This window comes from Callospermophilus lateralis, unplaced genomic scaffold, assembly GCF_048772815.1.
Source record: "Callospermophilus lateralis isolate mCalLat2 unplaced genomic scaffold, mCalLat2.hap1 Scaffold_144, whole genome shotgun sequence".
NCBI lineage: Eukaryota > Metazoa > Chordata > Mammalia > Rodentia > Sciuridae > Callospermophilus > Callospermophilus lateralis.
Genome location: NW_027512584.1, coordinates 655,805 through 678,315, shown reverse-complemented (window position 1 = coordinate 678,315; position 22,511 = coordinate 655,805). Strand labels below are relative to the sequence as shown.

The 22,511-nt window shown below is 41.3% G+C and overlaps 1 protein-coding gene across 1 annotated transcript in view; it reads left to right on the top strand.

Annotated features, from left to right (window-relative positions):
• LOC143640247 (DENN domain-containing protein 2A-like) overlaps nucleotides 1-22,511 on the top strand; it is a 76,971-nt gene that overhangs the window by 34,753 nt on the left and 19,707 nt on the right. The window contains exons 3-4 of the mRNA XM_077108120.1: nucleotides 6,872-6,973; nucleotides 11,272-12,354. Of these exons, the coding sequence (XP_076964235.1) occupies nucleotides 6,900-6,973; nucleotides 11,272-12,354 (1,157 nt within the window). The 5' untranslated portion in view covers nucleotides 6,872-6,899. The remainder of the gene's footprint in view (nucleotides 1-6,871; nucleotides 6,974-11,271; nucleotides 12,355-22,511) is intronic.

Genomic DNA, 22,511 nt, shown 5'->3' with positions numbered 1-22,511 from the left:
TTGATGACTTGATTCATTTTGTCTAGGATGGGGCCATGATTCCTCACTTTCAGAAGTTGTCTCTGCTGAGTTTTTTTTTTTTTTTTTTTTTTTTTTTTTTAAGATGGACACAATATCTTTATTTATTTTTATGTGGTGCTGAGGATCAAACCCAGTGCCTCACATGTGCAAGGCAAGCACTCTACTGCTGAGTTATAATCTCAGCCCCTCCATGCTGAGTTTTTGTTGTTGTTGTTGTTTTGTTTTTGGTTTGGTTTGTGTATTTTTTTTAATTGGTGATTGATCCCAGGGCCTGGTGCACACTAGGCAAGTGCTCTATCACTGAGTTACAGTCCATTTTACTTTATTTTTGAGATAGAGTCTTGGTATGTTTCCAGGCTACCCTGGAACTATCCATCCTCCTGACTCAGACCACTGAGTAGCTGGGATTACAGGCATGTACTCCTAGTACTTTTCTTTTTCTGTCTTTCTTTTTTTCCCTTCTTAAAATACAATCCTTAGTATCCAAGGGGATTGATTCCAGGACCCTACTGGGATACCAAAATCCAAGGATGCTGAAATCCTCTTACTAAATGACATAGTGCATGATATAACCTATGTACACCCATAAGCTTTAAGTCATCTCTAGATTACTCATAATAACTAATACAAGGAACATGTAAATAGGTGTTATGCTGTATTTTTTAGAGAATAGTAACAAGAAAAAATTCTGTACATGTTCAGTACAAATGCAGTTTTCCCCAAAATATTTTGATCCATGGTTGGTTAGAACTGCAGATGTGTTTACTTCAGATACAGAGAGCTGCCTGCATGTCCACCAGGTGTCATGTGGCATCCCACAACCACAGATTCCTCACCTGTTTCAGAGTTCTCTGTCTTATTCCAGATGTGAAAATATTGGTTTGTTCTTGAAAATACAAATAAACGAATGAATAAATAAACTGCAACCCATGCTATTTTTTTTTCAAATCTTTTTGTTGAAGGAAGATTATGAAAAAAAACAGGCACAGTGGTGCATGCCTGTAATCCTAGCAAAAGGATCGAGAGTTCAAACCCAGCCTCAGCAATTTAGCGAGGCTCTAAATAACTCAGCGAGGCCCTGTCTCTAAATGAAATATAAAAAAGGGCTTGCTTGCACTGAAGGCCACATTGGCTTCAACAACTTGCTGTTTCCACAGTGTCTATGCTGGATTCCTCCAATGGCAGTGGAGGAAAGTGGCAGGCAGGCAAGCAGTTTGGGGCAGCACCCTTCCCCAGATGCTACTTCATTTTCTCTCCTTCAGATACCTGCGGGTCTGCAGCCCCTTGGTGAGAACTGCTCTCGGGAAAAGATCTGGTATCAGTCACTTGCTATATGTGGGGAAGCTCTTTATATCTGTTCAAAAATCTTCATCATTGGACGCCTGTAATCACAGCGACTCAGGAGACTGAGGCAGGAGAGTTGCAAATTTGAGGTCAGCCTCAACAATTTAGTGAGGCCCTGAATCTACTTAGTGAGACCCTGTCTCAAAATTTAAAAAGGTCTGGGGATGTGGCCCAGTGATTAAGTGCCCTGAGTTCAATCCCTGGTACAAAAATTCAAAACAAAAACTTCGTCTATTTCAGAGAAGTATTTGACATTTTAGTACTTGAAGTCACTTTTAGAAAGAAAAATAGCAGGGGCTAGGGTTATGACTCAGAGGTAGAATGCTCGCCTAGCATATGCGAGGCCCTGGGTTCTATCCTCAGCACCACATTAAAAAAATAAAGGTATTGTGTCCAACTACAACTAAAAAATAAATATTTTTTAAAAATAAAGGAAAGAGGGGCTGGGGATGTGGCTCAAGTGGTAGCGTGCTCGCCTGGCATGGGTGCGGCCCGGGGTCCATCCTCAGCACCACATACAAACAAAGATGTTGTGTCCACCGAAAACTAAAAAATAAATAAATAAATAGATAGATAGATAGATAGATAAGGAAAGAAAGAAAATAGCATATTGAGAGATCAGACTGGAACTTTAAGCCAAGTGGGTAGCACTTTAAGGAACTATAAAATAATAATTTTTTTCCTCTTTAAATCTAACAGTGGCAGTCTGTAGCAATTAAGTTTTCCATGAGCTTTTGAAATGGGGACAGAAGCATTTCATATGAGATTTCCATCTCCCTCTTTTTCTCCGTCAGTGTGAAAGGTAATTAGGGGAAGGCTCTCCCCCTGGCTTCTTAACCTCACCTAAGCCCTCTAATAAATGTGATGTCAAGGCCCAAAAAGAACCTTTGAGTCAAAAAAAGATTTTACAGTGTTCACTTTAGCAAGAAGATATAGGATTAGATTAGGACTTGACTAATAAATAGGCTATAAATGTTAGAATTTTTAAGATATTTAACATATTTTTCTCCAGTTTTTAAGACAGTTTTAAAGAAATGTTCAAACATACAAAAATATCTGAGCTCTTATAGACCCATCCTCTAACTTCAAAGTTTTTTGTAACATTTTAAGTCTAATTAAAATTATTAGTAATAATTAAGCCCATCTGGTTAACAGGAAGTTCTGTTTTTATGGAAATCGATTGAGTGGGAAAATATGTGATTACCATTCATTCATTCATTCATTCATTCATTCTCCCCCTTGGTAAGCATTCTGAATCACAAAGCCAGATTGTCTAGGAATACATAAAGAATGTTGGGTAGTGCAAACATCTTCTAAAACATTTTTTTTTTGAACTGGAGATTGAACCCAAAGGTGCTTTACCACTGAGCCATATCCCCAGCCCTTTTTCATTTCATTTATTTATTTATTTTGGGGTGGGGGCAGTGCCAGAGATTGAATTCAGGGGACTGGGCCACTGAGCCAAGTCCCCAGCCCTATTTTGTTTTGTTTTGTTTTTTTAAATTACTGATTTTATTCATTTTAGTTGTTGATGGACCTTTATTTTTTATTTATATGTGGTGCTGAGAATCGAACCCAGTGCCTCACACATTCAAGGCAAGCGCTCTACCACTGAGCCACAACCCCAGCCCCTTGTATTTTTTTAATTTAGAGACAGGGTCTTACCGAGTTGCTTAGCGCTTCACTATTGCTGAGGCTGGCTTTGAACTCGCAATCTTCTTGCCTCAGCCTTCTGAGCCACTGGGATTACAGGTGGGCGCCACCATGCCCGACTATTTTTCTTTTTCTATTTTGAGGCAGGGTCTTCCTAAGTTGCTGAGGCTGGTCTTGAATTTGTAACCCTCCTGCCTTCTGAATCTCTGGGATTACAGGCCTGTGTCACTGCGCCCGGCTAAAACTTTTGATTTACCATATTTAAGATTCCAGACCAGTCTCCAGACAGTTGATTTTGGTACATAAAAAAAGTGCCTAAGAATTTTCTTGTCTGCCAGGGTTTCCAGGTTAACGGAACAGATCCCTAGTGGACCCCACTTTGAGAAATGGCTCCATCATCTAGACTATAAAATGATAGTAATGTTTGTGTCGGTAGTTTAAGTTACAGAGTACTCTCAGCAAATTAGGCTAGGTTTGTCACCTAATTAATGATTGCAAATCAGAGGCAAAAAAGGAAAAGTCAATTTTTAACAGAAGCAGCTTCTTCCATAGCTCTGGATTCACAGGTGTTGGTATACTGATTGCTGAGTGTGCAAAGGCTTCTGTGCCCTCCTGACTTCCAGCCTCTGAAATCCACTGGAACTTGCTCTCAGAAAATAGCATCAGTTGTTTGTCAGGAGCCTGTGGTTTTATTTTTTATTTTATTTATTTTTTTTATTTTATTTTTTTATTGGTTATTCAAAACATTACAAAGATTTCAGAATCACATCGGTTACACATCCACATTTTTACATAATACCATAATAGTAACTGTTGTATTCTGCTACCTTTCCTATCCTCTACTATCCCCCCTCCCCTCCCCTCCCATCTTCTCTCTCTACCCCATCTACTGTAGTTCATTTCTCTCCTTATTTTTTCCCATTCCCCTCACAAACTCTTATATGTAATTTTGTATAACAATGAGGGTTTCCTTCCATTTCCAAGCAATTTCCCTTTTCTCTCCCTTTCCCTCCCACTTCATGACTCTGCTTAATGTTAATCTTTTCCTCCTGCTCTTCCTCCCTGCTCTGTTCTTGGTTGCTCTCATTATATCAAAGAAGACATTTGGCATTTGTTTTTTAGGGATTGGCTAGCTTCACTTAGCATAATCTGCTCTAGTGCCATCCATTTCCCTACAAATTCCATGATTTTGTCATTTCTTAGTGCTGCGTAGTACTCCATTGTGTATAAATGCCACATTTTTTTTATCCATTCATCTATTGAGGGGCATCTGGGTTGGTTCCACAGTCTAGCTATTGTGAATTGTGCTGCTATGAACATCGATGTGGCAGTATCCCTGTAGTACGCTCTTTTGAGGTCTTCAGGGAATAGTCCGAGAAGGGCAATAGCTGGGTCAAATGGTGGTTCCATTACCAGCTTTCCCAGGAATCTCCATACTGCTTTCCATATTGGCCTCACCATTTTGCAGTCCCACCAGCAATGTATAAGAGTACCCTTTTCCCCACATCCTCGCCAGCACTTGTTATTGTTCGACTTCATAATGGCTGCCAATCTTACTGGAGTGAGATGGTATCTTAGGGTGGTTTTGATTTGCATTTCTCTGACTGCTAGAAATGGTGAGCATTTTTTCATGTACTTGTTGATTGATTGTATGTCCGAGCCTGTGGTTTTAGTACTAGAAGTTATTACTACCCGATGGGAAGCTAGTTCATTCAGCACCCTGTGTTTGGAGGTTAAGTGCTTCTTGTGGTCTTAATCTTGAAGTTCATATGTGGTTCTCTGTGCATTAGACAGTGGGCTTTTCTTTTGGAAAAGCTCTGTTTCCTGAGATGAGTAGGGAAACTGTTTCCTTGGAGGGAGATGAGAACCTGGTTACAGCCTGATGGTGACCCAAGCACAGTCCTGGTACTCTCCCAGAGAACAGAGGCTCAGCCTTACTCATCTTTGAGTTCCCAGAGCACTGTGTACACATAGCCTAGCCCTAGTCATGATGCTGGTGATGAGGGTGTCAGCTTGAAGGAAGAGGGTGGGTGGAAAGTCCTCGCAAACATGGAACAGAACATGGTCTGTGTGGAGCCCATGGAGAGTAAGGAGCAGGGGTGTAGAGTGGCTGCTCCCTTGCTGTCCCATGTGGCCCTCTGCCAGAAGAGGACAGAAGGGCACTGTCTGTGGGCCCACTACATTGGGAAGCTCCAGAAGTCTCATCTGTGCCAAGCATTATGAGAGGGACAGTGAGTTCCTTCCTGTCCCTGAAAGGCCTTTCAGGGCTCTCCTGCATCATAGGATGGGTGAGCCCGAGAGCCTGGCTTCTTCCAAGAACTGGGCTTAGTTATAACACAGATCTATTCCAGAATGTACGGTGCTCCACAGTTTCTGAGTAAGGGGACATCTGAACTCATGGGCAGGCCATAGCTTCATCTCCTCTCCAAACCCATCCAATTTGGTAAAGCTGACTGTCCCAGTCCTAGTTGTTCAGCTCAGGGCTCCCTGCCTCCTGTTTTCTAGTGTACAGCCCATGTTCACTTATTTCTTTGTCTCTTCCTCTCTGACCTTCCCAAGAGTTATGTGCAGGTCTTAAAGCTCTGCCCTTTGATTTCTTGGAGGCAGATGTGGCCAGGCCAGAACATTGGGCAGCTACCCTGTCACCTGACATGTATTCCAGCATGGAAGAGGGTAGAAGTCTTGGAAACTTGAGAAGGAGTTGGGAGAGGGATTCCCTGGAAGTTCCCTGGAAAAGGAACATGAGTCCCCAGTCTCTCAGTGCTCCTTGGAATGTGGTCAAGAAGGTAGCTCCTGTCCATCAGGAGAGACTGGCTCTGAGGTGTTTGTGCTTTCCAGAAACTCATAACTCATCCTACTGCCTTTCTCTGGTGGATGTCATCTTTCTTACCACCTCTACCAGAGTAGAGGTGCTGTAGAAATTAGCAAGTCAGTTACTTAGTTTATTTAGTGTAAGACACCTCTTCTTTGGCTTCCACTTGGTCTTTTTTTTATTTTTAGGATTGCTAAGATGACCTCCTAGTTTTCCTTGGACAAGACAGTGACTAGTGACCAGGGGTTTCTCCTCCTTGGTTGAGAGCAGCTGGGAGACACTTTCCTGGTGGGACTTCATGGACAAGGCGGATGTGGGTTTACATGAACCATCAGGCCAGAAGAGTAGAGTAGCCCAGTGGAGAGATTTCCATTTTGGTGTGGGCTTTATTTATACTTTTCTTTGGGGACTGTTAGCTCATCACAGTGGTTCTTAGCACCCAGTTGTGTTATATTTAAATTTGGCTTGCTAAGGTTCCAGTCATCCCACAGGTTTCACTTTCCATGGTTTTAGTTACCCACCTGGTCAACCATGGTCCCAAAATCTAGTAAGTGCAATGAGATATTTTGAGAGAGAGATATTCATATAAATTTTATTACAACATATTGTTCTCTTTTATTATTAGTTATTGTTTGTAATATCTCACTGTGCCTAATTTTAAATTAAACTTTATCATAGGTATGTAGGTAAAAGAAAAAACTGTTTACATAGGGTTCCATAGTAACTGTAGTTTTAGGCATCAACTGGGGGTTTTGGAACATGTCCCCTTTGGATATGGGGAGGCTACTATATGTTTTCCTAAATTTGTTGATGACATTGGCTAAAAGATGCATATAAGGAGGTTGGTAGGGGATCTGAGACTGGATAGTCTCAGCATTGTTTCTCCTGGGGTGGGAATTTTGAATGGACATTCCTCTTGTCCCCACTCCTGGGTAGAATCTGTCAGGGATAAATAGTGTGGAGTGTGGGCCAGAGATCTGCTTCCCTGGGAGGATGGCCTGGCTGGCAGGGCCCACTGAGTGTTCATCCCTGTTCCCCCAGGCCACCTGGAGCTCCTCTCATTGCTGACATGATGACAGTGTGCAGGCCAGCCAAGGGCAGCCAGAGCCAGACTGCAAACCTGAGCTACAGATTGGCTGACAAGTAAGAACCACCATCTCACACACCCCCAACTGAGAGCTTGCTCTTGGTCTCCTTCCTTTTTCCACCACCTTTCCTCCTCACTGACCCCGCTTCCTTGAGCTGAGTAGGTTCAGTTAAATTCAAAGAGCGCTTCTGACAAACCATGCTGTGTTCCTTCTCAGAGTCCAGCTAGGGCCTCAGTGACTGACAAGTCACTCCAGATGTTTGGGATCTTAATGAGCCTCCCATAAATCATCTCCCTGCACTGCACTCAAGACTCAGACCAGGGGCTGGGATTATGGCTCAAGGGTAGAGCGCTCGAGTAGCATGCATGAAGCACTGGGTTCGATTTTTTTTTTCAAGAAAGAGTGAGAGAGAGAGAGAGAGAGAGAATTTTTTAATATTTATTTTTTAGTTCTCAGAGGACACAACATCTTTTTTTTGTTTGTATGTGGTGCTGAGGATCGAACCTGGGTCGCACGCATGCCAGGCGAGCACGCTACCGCTTGAGCCACATCCCCAGCCCTTCACTTATCTTTCAGCCCTAAATCTTTGCAGCTGTGTCTTATATCAGCATATTGGTTTCCTACTCCCAGAGCTTTTTCTCTGATACTCTGGCACATTCTGCAAAGCATTTGACAATCACTGAGCTGGTCACAGCTTGCACCACAGACCCAAGCCCATTTTGGGATGGCAGAATCCTCAAAACAGGAACTCTAGAAACTCTTTTGAGTGTAACAACCACATGAAGAAGGCACTGTCTTTAGGGACACTTGAAATGGTTTCACCACCTTTGCCTGCTTTGCTTGAGCTTAATAAATCCAAAGAGCACTTCTGACAAACCATGCTGTGTTCCTTCTCAGAGTCCATCTAGGGCCTCAGTGACTGACAAGTCACTCCAGGTGTTTGGGATCTTATATAACAAATGGAATGATTATAATGACACAGTTGCCATTGTTGATATCAAGATTTATAATGTCTGCTGTACTCTGGGAACATTGTGTATATTAACTTAGCCATTCATTTATTCATTCATTGGCTGAATACATATTTACTGATTGCCTGATATGTACCAGGAACAGTATACAAGATCAGTTTGGCCTCTGCAGTCAGAAAGTTCCAATCTAGAGAAAGGAGATAGGATTCTTTTTTTTTTTTTTGGTACTCTGGGGGTTGAACCTAGGGGCACTTAACCACTGAGCCACATCCCTGGTCCTTTTTATATTTTATTTTGAGACAGGGTTTCACTAAGTTGCTTAGGGTCTCGTTAGGTTGCTGGGGCAGTCTTTGAACTTTTCTTTCTTTTTTTTTTTTTGTAATATATTTTTTAAAAATGTTTTCTAGTTGTAGATGTACACATTACCTTTCCTTTACTTATTTATTTTTATGTGGTTCTGAGGATTGAACCCAGTGCTCACATGTGCTAGGCAAGCATTTTACCCCTGAGCTACAACCCCAGCCCAAGGCTTTGAACTTTTAATCCTCCTGCCTCCCAAGGTTCTAGGATTACAGGCTTGTACCACTATGCCCTGCAGAACTCTTATTTTAAGAATTAAAAAAAAAATGGAGCAAGACTGAAACCTAAATTCTACTGACTGTAAAACCCATATATTTATCTACTGTTCAATATTGCTCAGTAGCACATGATGGTTATATAGTCTATCATCACTTGTCGCCAAGCATGTACTAACCCTAATTGTGTTTTTGTGTGTCTGTCCTCTCATTACATCTTGCTTCTGGCATCATAAGAGCAGGGATTCTGCCTTTTGAGCCCTCAGTAAAATAGAAATGGTCTGATTGTGATTCTAAAATCTGAATTCATGTTAATGTTATTAGTGTTGACAGGACAATTTAAAATGTTTTTCTCTTTTGTAAGCACTCTGTTATGAATACTAATTGTTTATTTAAATAAGGAATTCTGCTTTCATATCCATGGAAAATGTGTTTGCATTTTCACAAGGTTCTGATTTATGCTGTGTAACCAAGAACACCAGCATAATTTGTATGCCAGTGTCCCCATTGAGGGACAAGTTTTTACATAAACAACTGTTAGTCTTTGGAATGAACAGTTATAGTAACAGCATGCATGAAACTGCTGATTATTCATGCCTTACTGTGAACCTTCATGGAGTCTCAGGATCCCTATACAGTCAGATTTATGTATATTTAGAAAATGTGCCCATGAGGCTGGTCCATGAATGTTCACTAATTTCAGCACTTCTAAGATCACTGTGTTTGGTTTTGTATCCTTTGCTGGAGGAAGAATGTTTTGTATTTCAAAACACATATATTCTGAGATGAGTTTTAAAATGTTTTTCTTTCAAAATATTTTCTAGCATCTTCATGGCACTATCTAATCTCCTCAGATCACACTTGGAGGTTTATATCCCCACGTGTATGACTAGGGGATAGTCAATGTTTGCCATTGTGGAGATGTTCATTCTTCTGCTCTGCCCACTACAGAGCCATTAGCTACACGGGGCTACTAAGAGTACTTGACTTATGGCTGATGCAACTAAGGGACAGAATTTAATTTAATTGGATTTAAGTTTAAATATCCACATGTGGCTAGTGGCGAGTATACTGGACAGTGCATTTCTAGGCCATGTGTAAAATTCAGATCTGCCTATTTATTCAGACATTCTTTTATGTAGCAGATATTTATTGGCTACCTGCTGTGCCAGTGTTCTTTTAGGTACCAGGGGAGCAGCAGTAGCAAAAACAGGCCTAAATAACAAAGCATTTTCATTACCCTTGGTGAAAGTCCACCCCAGTAGTGCTCACAGTCCATAGGAGGCTCATTCCAAGTACACCCAACTCATCATGGCTTTACCCACTCAACTCAGGATAGTTATCAAGCCCAGAATTAGCAAAGCTTTGTGACTTATTGTTCAATTTGGGGGTTTTGGTACTTGGGAATGGAACAGGGCACTTAACCACTGAGCCATATTCCCAGTCATTTTATTTTTATTTCTATTTTTTGGGGTATCGATTGAACTCAGGGGCGCTTAACCACTGAGCCACATCACTAGCCTTGTTTTATATTTTATTTAGAGACAGGGTCACTGAGTTTCTTAGCGCCTTGCCTTTTGCCGAGGCCGGCTTTGAACTTGCTATCCTCCTGCCTCAGCCTCCCGAGCCACTGGTATTACAGGCATGTGCCACCATGCCTGGCAGTCCTTTTATTTTTTTATTTTGAGATGGGGGTGAGTGGGTGGGGAGGTGGGTCCCTAAGTTGCTGAGGGTTTTGCTAAGTTGCTATGGCTGGCCTTGAACTTGTGATCCTCCTGCCTTACACTCTTGTGGTGCTGTGATCACAAGGTGTGCATCACTATACCTGGCCTCTTTCAGTTTTTAAATAGGCATTGTAAAGAATTGCCATGAATAAGAAAGCAAGGATGGGCCTGGGGATGTGGCTCAAGCGATAGCGCTCCCGGTTCAATCCTCAGCATCACATACAAACAAAGATGTTGTGTCCGCCGGAAACTAAAAAATAAATAAATAAATAAATATTTTTAAAAATTTTTTAAAAAAAGAAAGAAAGCAAGAATGGGCTGGGGCTCAGTGGTAGAGCGCTTGCCTAGCATGTGCAAGGCACTGGGTTTGATCCTCAGCACCACATTAAAAATAAATAAATTTTTAAAATGTCTATCAACAACTAAAGAAAAAAATTTAAAAAAAAAAGCAAGGAAAACTTGGACTATATAATCTTTTCCTCATGAAATTACTCTAGGGGCTAGGGGTGGCTCAACGGTAGAGCACTTGCCTGGTTTGTGTGAGACCCTGGATTCAGTCGTCAACATCACAAAATAAGTAAATGAAAGAGAAAGGAAAGAAGGAAGGAAGAAAAGGAGGGAGGGAGGGAATTAAGGAGGGAGAGAGAAAGAGAAAGAAAGAGTTACTTGTTATTTGTCAGGGAAAAAAAATAACAGCCCCACCATTTATTGTATACTCATAACACACTAGATACTTTATGTGGACTGGCTCATTAAATATTTATAGCATGTCATTAGATGCATGTTATTATAGTCTCCATTTTACAGGTGAGAAAACTGAAATTTAGCAGACTTAAATTTAAGTTGCCCATGGTTAGTGGTTGAATTAAGATTCAAATCCAAGTCTGTCGGACTCCAGAACCCAATTGCTGCCTTTTATTCCACCATGCTATCTGCCCAAGAGAACATGAAAGTATTTTTTTTTAAATGATGACCTCAGTGTTTATGGTTTACAACTAGTATGCAACTAAGTTCTAGTCAGTCTCCATGATCAGCCAGGCACAACTAAGAATCCCTCACCTCATGTTTGTCTTTCTGACTCAGGGTCAAGGTGGAAGGTCCAACGATTGGGGAAGCCCCTCTAAGGCAACTATTTCAGTCCTACATTCCTTCCCCCAAGACTGATCGAGAGTCGTCTTTCAGAAGGAACCCCCTGGAAAGCCTAAATAACCTCATGCTGGAGGCAAGAATGGACATGTTCAGCTCAAACATGATCATCAGTGGCCCAGCTGTAGACCTTGGCCCCGACGAAGCCAGCAGGGCTGGGAGGAAGCAGCTAGGTGGTGTCCAGAACCTGCGCCCTTGCACCCGAGCTGGAGCCCGGCACAAGGCTTTTAGCATAAAGGACAAGATATCTGAGTGGGAAGGCAAAAAGGAGTTGCCCACTGCAGCACCCAGCAGGCTAGTGGATGAGCAAGAGGATTACGCGCCATCCTGCATGTTGGAGAGAGGTAGCAGGGAAGTCGTGAGAACTCGGGTCGCAGAGGGTAAGAATGGAATGAGGCCCGAAACAGAGAGCCTGGAGAGTGAGAGGTGGAGAGGGGCAGTGAACATTGTGGGTCCAGACATAGAGAGGAGACCAGACCTTGGCCATCTCGAAGGGGAACCAGAGGCCTGTGGGAACAGAGGCCGGGAGCCGAGGCTCTGGAAGCCACACTTCCAGAATGACCACCTCTCGGTGCTGAAGCAGGTCAAGAAACTGGAGCAGGCATTGAAGGACGGGTCGGCGAGCTTGGATCCCCAGTTGCCGGGAACATGCTATTCCCCACATTGCCTGCCTCACAAGGCAGAGGAGGAGCCCCAGCCTCCTGAGAACCACCGGGGTGGCGTAGAAGCTGGCCGCAGGGGCCACCACTTGGATCTAGAGAGCAGGGAGCCCACCTCTGAGACTACAGAGGGGTCCCCTACAAAGCCCTTCATCAACCCCCTGCCCAAACCCCGGAGAACATTCAAACATGCCGGAGAGGGAGACAAGGATAGGAACCCAGGCGTTGGCTTCAGGAAAGAGAAAAGAAACCTGCCTCCCCTGCCTTCCCTGCCTCCCCCACCGCTGCCCTCCTCCCCGCCTCCTGCCTCTGTGAACAGAAGGCTCTGGACCGGAAGGCAGAGACCCAGTGCTGACCACAGGTAGGTGCTGTCTGGCTGGTGCCCCTTTTTGTGACTGTGCTGTAGCTTAGATCCCATCCCAGCTGCCTGTTCTCAGCCTAATTATTTGTCACATTAAGTTGAGGGATCTCACTTGGAGTTATTGGAGACTATTCATAGCATGAGGTAGTTTGGTGATTAACCTGGAAATGTGGTTACCATACATGTTTTGTTTCTTCTGTCTCCTAAAAAAAAAAAAAAAGAGTATTTACTTTAAAAAATTACCTTTCAAATGTGATAAAGTCTTATAATTGGTCAGTGACTAAGAGTTAAGTGAAGAATTTGTTTGAAATTTGCAGTCTTCTAACTGATAGTACCTGGTATCTACTTGGATCTTCCAGCTCTCTTTCATGTTTTTTCTTGGAGTGGGCTTGGGAAGCACATTGTCTGGGTCTACTTTGGCCTCTTGTTTACCTTTGTAACCTTGAACAAGTTACTTCTTGAAGCCTTATTTTCCTCATTTATATATACAGATGCATCACTGTATTTGATAATATGAAAATGACATTAAATAATAAAGTATGTTAATGCTTAAAAATAAAATCTGTTCTTTGGAAACAATTTCTTTCCTGCTTTGGAACATAAGTTTGGGTCCATTTCTAATTGATTTGATACCCACTAATCTAGAAATCAGGTTTAGAGCAGAACTTCTCAAAACAGTTATCTGTACTTACTGTCCTTGCTTCTTTGCCTTCTGCCTTTTTCTCACCCGCTCCTCTTGGGCTTTGGCCCTTCATCCTGAAGCTGTTCTTGCCCAAGGCCACTGGCAACTTCCATCTTGGTAAGTCCAATTTGCAAATTCTCTGATCTTTTCTTAATTGACCCCTCTTGGTATTTGAGAACTTGCGCCATCTTGAATCACTGTCTTCACTTGGCTTCTGAGTCAGCCACTTCCCTGCTGACCGGGAAGTCCTCTTCTCTGGCTTCTCTCCTTCTACAAGTCAGGATAGCACTCCTTCTCTTAAGCCCCCACACTCCAAACCAGGAGCACACTAGGATCAGACTTCTCTCCTTTATCTCCCTCCACCCTTTAAGTGATCTATCCAGTTCCATCACTTTAATGTCAATTACATGTTTACGATTCCCAAATTTAGATCTCAAGCCCTGACTCCTCTCAGCTTCAGGTTTGTGTAGTCATCTTATGCTTGGGTCTACATTTGGTTGTGTGATAGTTGGGATTTAACATGTCCCATCCTATATTCTAATTCAGACTACCTCCCAAACTAATCGTCGTCTTGTTAAATGGCATTACCTTTCATTTAATTCTTAGACCAAAGAGCCAGGAGTCTTCTTTGATCTTTTCTTTCACACACCCTATCTAATTCATCAACAAGTCCTTCAGTTGGTTTTAGAACTTTAACTTGCATCTGACTACATCTCCTCCACTGCTACCCCTTTAATAACTTTGGATCCACTGCCCACCCCCAGGATATTCCTCCCTCAGCAGTCAGAGGAGTCTTCCAAAAAATATATATAGATCATGTCACTCCCCCACTCAATGTGGTCTGTCAGGTAGGAGTCTCTTACCTTCAAATAATATAATTTCTGATGTTCTCTTCCAAGGAAAAATAAGTTTCATATTCTAAAATTTTATATATTTACATAAATTATTTCCTTTTAAAAATGAAATCATGCTGCATATACCATTTTTTTTATTGGTTGTTCAAAACATTACAAAGCTCTTGACATATCATATTTCATACATTAGATTCAAGTGGGTTATGAACTCCCATTTTTACCCCAAATACAGATTGCAGAATCACATCGGTTACACATCCACATTTTTACATAATGCCATATTAGTAACTGTTGTATTCTGCTACCTTTCCTATCCTCTACTATCCCCCCTCCCCTCCCCTCCCATCTTCTCTCTCTACCCCATCTACTGTAATTCATTTCTCTCCTTGTTTTTTTCCCATTCCCCTCACAACCTCTTATATGTAATTTTGTATAACAATGAGGGTCTCCTTCCATTTCCATGCAATTTCCCTTTTCTCTCCCTTTCCCTCCCACCTCATGTCTCTGTTTAATGTTAATCTTTACCTCCTGCTCTTCCTCCCTGCTCTGTTCTTAGTTGCTCTCATTATATCAAAGAAGACATTTGGTATTTGTTTTTTAGGGATTGGCTAGCTTCACTTAGCATAATCTGCTCTAGTTGCATATACCATTTTAAAAAATATTTATATTTATTTTTAGTTGTAGTTGGAACAATACCTTTATTTTTTATTTATTTATTTTTATAAATTAAAAAAATGATTTTTATATGGTGTTGAGGATCAAACCCAAGGCTTCACACATGCTAGACGAGCGCTCTACCACTGAGCCATAACCGGAGCCCCTATATATCATTTTTTATTTAGTGTATCATTGAGCTCTTTCAGTGTTACCACCTTTCTGTTTTGGGGGGTGGGAGGTGTACCAGGGATTGAACCCGGAGGTGCTTTACCACTGAGCTACATCCCCAGACTTTTTTATTTATAATTTTGAGACAGGGTCTTGCTGAAGCTGGCCTCAAACTTGTGACCCTTTCTCAGCCTCCTAAGTTACTGGGATTACAGGCATGTGCCACCACATCCAGCACTACCTTCCTTTTTTTAACTACCACATTCTTTCTAGCATGTTGATAAACTGTATTTTATTTATCCATTCCCCTAATGATGGACACTTAGGTTGTTCCCAGGTGGCATATCATACTGTAGTATGCAGCATATAGTATTAGAGAGGACTCTAAAACCAGAGTACTTACTAGTTGTGCTACTTATTAGCTGGGTAGCATTGTACAAACCATTAAATTTGCATTGGTCTCATTTTGCTCATCTGTAAAATGGTGATAATTATAGTATCCACTTCATAGGGTTTTTTAATGATTATAAACCTTCTATTTATTTCCTTATTATTTTTCAAAAATGTCTTGACAATTCTTGCATGTATTTATCAAAATATTCCCTATATCACTATCAAATTTCACACAAAAAAATGCTTGTATTTAATTGCAGTTCTGAACATTTGCTGAGTTTATTCATAAATGTTTTATCTTTTTCTTGCAATTATTAATGAAATTTTTTCTCATTAGAGGGCCTGGAAACCATTTATATTATATATTATATTTTTAAAAGACACTTTAAAGAAATACCTTTTATTTATTTTATTTTTATTTTTTATTTTTTGGTACCAGGTTGGAACCCAGGCCCTGCATATTCTAGGGAATTGCTCTGTCGCTGAGCTACATCCCAGCCCTTTTTAAATTTTTATTTTGAGACAGTCTTGCCAAGTTTCCCAGGTTGGCCTTGAAATGTGCCACTGCACCCTGCCCATTTGCTGATATTCTAAGGTTTTTGTACTAGTATTCCATATTGAAGACTGGTTAATAAAGACCTTTATTGTACTACCTTTATCAGGCTTTGGTACCAGTATATGTTAGGTCTGTACTTAGAAACTCATCCCATGAAATATCCAATATTCAAAAGATGAGTGTTGGGGAAAAAGAAAGGTTGATTCAGTGGCCAAAGAATGAAGAGGGAGCTTTGCTCACAAATCAGTTTCTCCTCTTCAAAGGGTGAGCAGTTATAGTATAGGAAAAATGAGGGAGAGGGACAGGCTAATAAAGGTGAGGAAAATTCTTGTCTTCTCAGAATAGCTGGAGATTTTCAGGAACTCGGGTGCCATCTTTTACTCATTTCATGGTCTGGCATTTCCAGTCATGGTGACTGGTAAGAGTCGTCAGCCTTGAAGTAGGTTAAGAGAGAGACTGGGCAAGTCTAGGTCAAGTTAACCCTACATTATAGCTCTGGATAAAACATGTCTCAGATGGTCACATGCCCATATGCAGAACTGAATAGAATCTGACCTAAAGGTTAGGGCAGCAAAGGAGACGCGTGCAACATGAAGACAGATGCCAAGCATTTTCATTCTGTTCCAGTCACCGTGGAACCTCTGAGGACCCAAGTGAAGAGTCACTGTTTTCAGCAAATGGCCTTCACATTCATTCCTAAAGGGTAACCTTGGCAACCATTATCATCATAACCCCAGGTCAGACTGTGGGGGGAAAAAAAAGCTATTGGAAGACTAATAATTTATTGCCCAACCTTGTGACCTTTGAAATTGGTGATTTTTAAGTCAACTAAGAGCAAGTAAAGTTAGAGGGTCTATTTAGGTTTACCCCTGATGACATGTAGAATTTAGAGGCTTCCTTCTTTATGTTTGGAATCCTTCTACAGTTCTTTTTTTGGGGGGAGGGAAACTAGGTTTGATGATAGAAATTGAACCCAGGGGCTCCTATGTGTTAAGCTTGACTGAGCTACACCCCAGCCCTCCTACTCCCAGTTCTACATCCTTTCCCAAACCAGCACCAAAGCCCAGCTTCCTTGATAGTGTCCTGACTTTTCTTGCTCCTGGTCTGTGACTTTCCATGTAGTGCTTCTGTGGCATTTTGGAGCTGTTCCTCCAAGGGGCCTCACTCCCCAGGGGCAGGTTGGTTCTGGTAAACTGGAAACTTTCATTTGGGCAGACAAATCATCCTGGTAAATAATTATTCCCACTATCTTTTCTCCCTCAGCTACCATCTGCTGTTTTCAGTCTTTCACCATTTTCTTTATAACCAGCTAAAGTTACTTAGTTTCAGTCCAAAGATGAAATTTTTCTTGGCCAGTTTGAATATGGTTGCATCAGCTGTGTTTTAAGAATTTTGGCTGTAGGTTTTTCATTTTGTTTAACATAGTATAATGGAGGTGGTTAGGGCAAGATGTTCATTTTCTATTCTTTAAAAAAGGAGGGTAAAGAATGCTCTTTTTTGTGGTCCTATCTCTTAAAAAAAAAAAAAGCCTCGACCATGCACTTGGCAGACTTGCTGCCTTCTCTGTGGCAGGAAAGCCAAGCCAAGGCTGGAGAAAGAAATGATTAAGGATTTTGAGGTTCTGAGGGTTTAGAGTTACACAGCTAAGCTGTGAGCTTTAGAGATTGTATCCAGCTTATTTTCACTGGCCAATTAGTACACCTCATCAAGAGCCAGACTAGTGAGTTCAGATCCTCAGTTTGAGAAAATGTGTTTTTCTTTGCCTTTTCTTTCCCTTCCCCTTCTTTCTACTCTTCTTTCTTCTTCCTTTCTCCCTCCCTCTTTCTCCCTTTCTTTGCTCTTCTGTCTTCATTTCTCTAAAGCCTCAGGAAATTAAATGCAAGGATTCATGCTTTTAGTCTTAAAATGGAAAATGAGAAATCCTCAAATGTCAGGAAATTCCAAAGATAAGGTTCCTACAGCAACATTAACTTGGTTATGTATGCTTTATGGCTACCTTTAATAACTTTGGCAGAAAAGCCTTAAGGCCAATATTTAACAAGAAAAGTTATTTAAAGATTTCTAAGTATAAGCAACATCCAGAATTCACATGCATCTACATACTCAAAATATTTCAACTTAAGGACTGAGGATATAGCTCAGTGAAGAATACCCACCTAGTATGCGCAAGGCTGTGGGTTTAATCCCCGGCAACACACATACAAAATTAAATTTTAAAATGTTGCATTTTAGTTTAATTTGATCATATGACAATGTTTGGATTTTTATGAAACCAAATAACTACATTGGCCAAGATTTCAACTTATCAACTGATTGCTTTGGCTATGGATTCAGCCTTTTCTTGGAGCTTTAATGTAAGACTTCGGAACTTTTTGAGGTTATGAACTTTTTGGGTCATGTGTTCTGCAAGTCATATTTTGCAGTATTGATCCCATCATTCACCTTCCGTAGGACCGAGTTTTCTCCATAGCTCCCTGGCTGGGCAGCAGTGCTTGGCTATCATTGGTTTAACAGTTAAAGGTAACCTATCAGCCTCACTGCAGTCTCTCTCTGTCATTATGAGCCTGTCTCTGTCAACATGGATGTCAGTCCATGAGATAACTGAATTACCATGGCTAAAATCCAAACGTTTAAAATCTTCAAAGGAGCAAATTGTTTATTTGAGGTTCAAATCAAAAGTTACTCTGAAAGCTGAGAAACTTGATTTAGTAAAATCATTTATTTAAATAGTAGTTGCATTGGAAAACAGAGACCATGATTGCTATTATGTATTATAAGAATAGTTGTCATGTGTACTTCTCGTTGGAGGGTGGACACAATGGTGGACAGAGATGGTTTTTTCTTATAACATTTCTACTTTGGATCTAAGGTAGAGAAAAGCAGAAACTCAACTTTAATGATCATGGGAATAAGTAGAGGGAAACACTGGAAACAGAATGTAAACTAAGAGCCTCCTACTGGGAACCACCTGGTGGGATGAATGGCCTTCTGGGAGGTCAGCTGGGCCCTGGGGAAGAGCTGCCCATGGCCACTTGGGATGGATAGGCAAAAAAAGAGATTCTGGCAGCTTAAGTGTATTAAGCAAGTCAGAGTTTGGCATCTGTGGGTTCTGCCCTAGCAGAATGGTTTGAAGTGGTGGCTAGGCTGTAGGCTATCCAAGCTTACTTGAGCCATTACTAAAAAGAATTCTGAGGGAAGTTTGCTCCAAAAATTTGACTAACTCAAGACCATAGCTGCTTTTTTTTTTTAAACCCAAAGTAGGGATAAATTAAAAGTGGTAAATGTGCCCTTAAAGCCAGCTTTAAAAATATTCATTCACTTATTCCGCTAACAGATATTTTCTGTGAACCTGTTTAGTGTTAGACATGGAAACATGGTAATGAACAAGATAGATGAAGACCCTGTTCTCGTGGAACTTATAGACTAATAATAGTTAGAAGTACACAACTAGTTATGTATAACCATCCTCAGGTCTCTGAGGAAGCCTAAGGTGCCACGGGAATTATGACAGATGGATGTGCAGTTTGAGTGAACAAATAGTTGGAAGCCCTGCGGCACAAAGCCTTGGGTGTGTTGGAGGAACTAAAGGGTGTGAGATGAGGCCTGGAGGCCTCCTGGAACCAGCTTTGGAAGAGCCCTGTAGACAGGGGAAGGATTGGGACCTGTTACCTAAGGGCAGTGGGAATCACTGAAGGGTTTTAAGAGAGGTAGAAAGAATTAGATTTACATCTTTAAGACATCTTCCTGGCTACAGCTTGGAGACTCGAGGGGCTACCAAGTCAGAGGTGGGGGAAGAGCTTGTGGTCACCTTGTAATGTCACTGCAGTGAGGGTTGAGAGAAGTGGGTGGGTTCCAGGGATGCTTTGGAGGTAGAACTCTGGTTAATGTGTGAGATGTGGGTGGTCAGAGAGAGGGAGGTTTAGACTGTGCCTTCCAGGTTGAGGCCTAAATATTGTAGTGGCCTTCCTGAGATGCAGCTCTGGAAGAGGAGGAGGTTCTCGTCTGTGAAAGCAGATTCCCATCTGAGTTCCATTTTGGACTTTTAATTTCGTGGTTATTGCCCATTCTTCAGTCAGCATTTCATTTACAAAACTATGGAAAAGTCATCAGTAACATTCGAAATACTACTCGAAATCATAGTATTTGTTATTGATTGTTGAAATTTGTATATTACATAGGTTATAACTGCCTTTAGCAGAGTTCATTGGAGGTGGGTGTGGTAGTGCACACCTGTAATCCTAGCTGCCTGGGAGGCTGAAGCAAGAAGATCGCAAGTTAGAGACTGGCTTGGGCAACGCAGCAATTCCTATCTCAAAAAAGAAAACAGAAAAAAAAATAGTCAGGTCATTCTAGCTCCTCTAAAACTGGAGTATCAACTACCAAATGATCATGGGAGGGCCTGGGAGGCCAACAGGCTGAGAGGTTACACCCTCCCCAGGCTGCAGGCATCCCCACGCGGGGATTTCTTGCCTTTGCCTTACAAGCTTTGAGCATGCTGTGACCCGCAGAAGGAACTTATTAAAAATGTGGGTGGCATGGGGAATGAACTTTGAAAATGTTTAAAAAGAAGCCAATTTGAATGTGGTTATCATTCATTAGCCTTTGGAAATTTCCTTTCTCTCAAAGTTAATAAAGATGCTAAAACTTTTTTTCTAATTTAAAAATATTTTTAGAGAATTAGCTAAGTGGTTGAATGATTGATTGGCTTAAACATGTTTCTCCTCTTCAGGGAGCTACTCACCTACCTGGACCTCAAAAGGTGAAGATAAAATTCCTTGAAGGCATTTGTGTAGATTATAGAAATAATGCTTTAGAAAAACTAACTTCCCAAACCCTTTGCTTGCACACGTGTTACCAACACATCATGATAACAGGATTACAGGCATGAGCCACCATGCCCAGTTCAAGGTGGATTTTCTAATGCTATTTGGATTGTTCTTGTCTTTTATATGTCAGGAATCAAATGCAAAGTATGCCTGAACTCTTATATTAGCATCTGATTCTTAGAAATGTGGAAAGATCATAGAAAACATTAAACTAAGCCAGGCACAGTGGTACACACCTGTGATCCTGCTATTAAGGGACTGAGACAGAAGGAGCACAAGTTCAAGGCCAACCTACTCAACTTAGTGAGACCCTGTTTCAAAAAAAAAAAAAAATTGAAAAGACTTGAGAATGTACCTCAGAAGTAGCATGCCTCTAGGTTCAATCCCTAGTAACACACACACACACACACACACACACACACATACGCACATACACAGTTTCTAAATGGTTGCTCAGTTTCCATATATACGTCTTTAGTAGTAACAGTGACACACAGTCGCATACCAACCCCATCCATGATGGCCACTTTGAGCAGCACTACCCCACATTCTAGAAAAGGTGTGAGGCCCAAGGGGAACATGGCAGCAAGCAGTGTCATGTAAAGAGAGACTGAGAAAGTAGTTGGGTTCTATTAGAAGCTTGCTGGTTACCTTGGGGAGCAGTTTCATAAATGGGATATCTACAGGGATGGATGGAGGGTAAAGGAAAGAAGGCAACTAAGGGTCATTTAGAATACAAAGTCTTAGCGCCTCTTCCCTCTACTTAGCTCCAACCTCACCTGCCCAGTTGAAAAATTTTGTTGAGAAAGGTGAGAAATTATAGAACTGTAATGGTTACTGCATCAAATGACAGATTCTCAGTATGGGGGAAGGGTAGTGGATAAGGAAAATTTTAATTATGCACACACTCCCCAGAGGTTGGAAGGAGGTTGATGATCTCCACCCAGATCTGTCATCTTGTTGCACATCACTCACCACACCTGTTGCCCACACTTCAGCTCTATGACAACTATTTCCTTGAAAGCACCAAACTTTCTGTAGCCTCAGAGCCTTCACACCCACCCTCCCCCACTGAGACCTATCATCCTTGAGGTCTCAGTGACACTGTCCCAAGGCCTTCTCTGATGTATCCCTAAATCCAGTCCTCCTAATGCTCTCATTTATAGCAGATTTTGCTTTCCCATCATTGAACTTAACACAGTTTACACTGTATTTATTTGTGCATGCACTGATTCAATATGTTTTCCTCCCTAGAAGGTAAGCTGTATGAGGCAGGGACAGTAACTGTTTAGTCACCCCTTATTTATTGACTCCTGAGCACAGTGCCTCCACACAGTACATGTCAGTATAGAACAGTTGCTACATAATTAATGGCTAATGTTTGTTGAGTGCTCATTAAGTGCCAAGGACAATGATGAACACTTTATAAACATCTCTCTCTCTCTGTCTCTCAATAGTTCTATGAGATAATTGCTATCAAATGAGGACACTGAATTTATCTGACTTAAGTAGTTCACCTAGGATTAAAGGGCCTGTGAGGAAGCCATGTTCAGGTTTGTTTTAAAATCCAAGCCACCAGAAAAACATCTTCCCTAGGGGCTAGAAGAAAATTGGGAGTGCAGATGAACAAGCAAAGACACTATGAATATTTAGGTAGTCAACTACAAGTATTTATCATGGAGCATGTGCAGAACTCTGCTGGACACTGTGAACAAAATAAAAAGAGCTGGGTTTCTGAGCCACAGAAGGGTTGTGACCAAATGGACTATGTAAGAAGAAGAGGAAAATTCAAGTCTGGAAAAGTAAAAGAGCAGAGAGGTCACTAGCTATCCCTCAGTCCTGAGGTGGCACGTCTGCATTTCACTTCTGTCTTTTTATTTTATGTGGATATGTTTATTTGCAACATGGGAAAAATATTTGTATTATGTATACATATGTGTGTGTGTGTGTATGTGTATGTATGTGTGTATATATATATATATATATATTTTTTTTTTACTATTTTTCACTTAGCATAATAG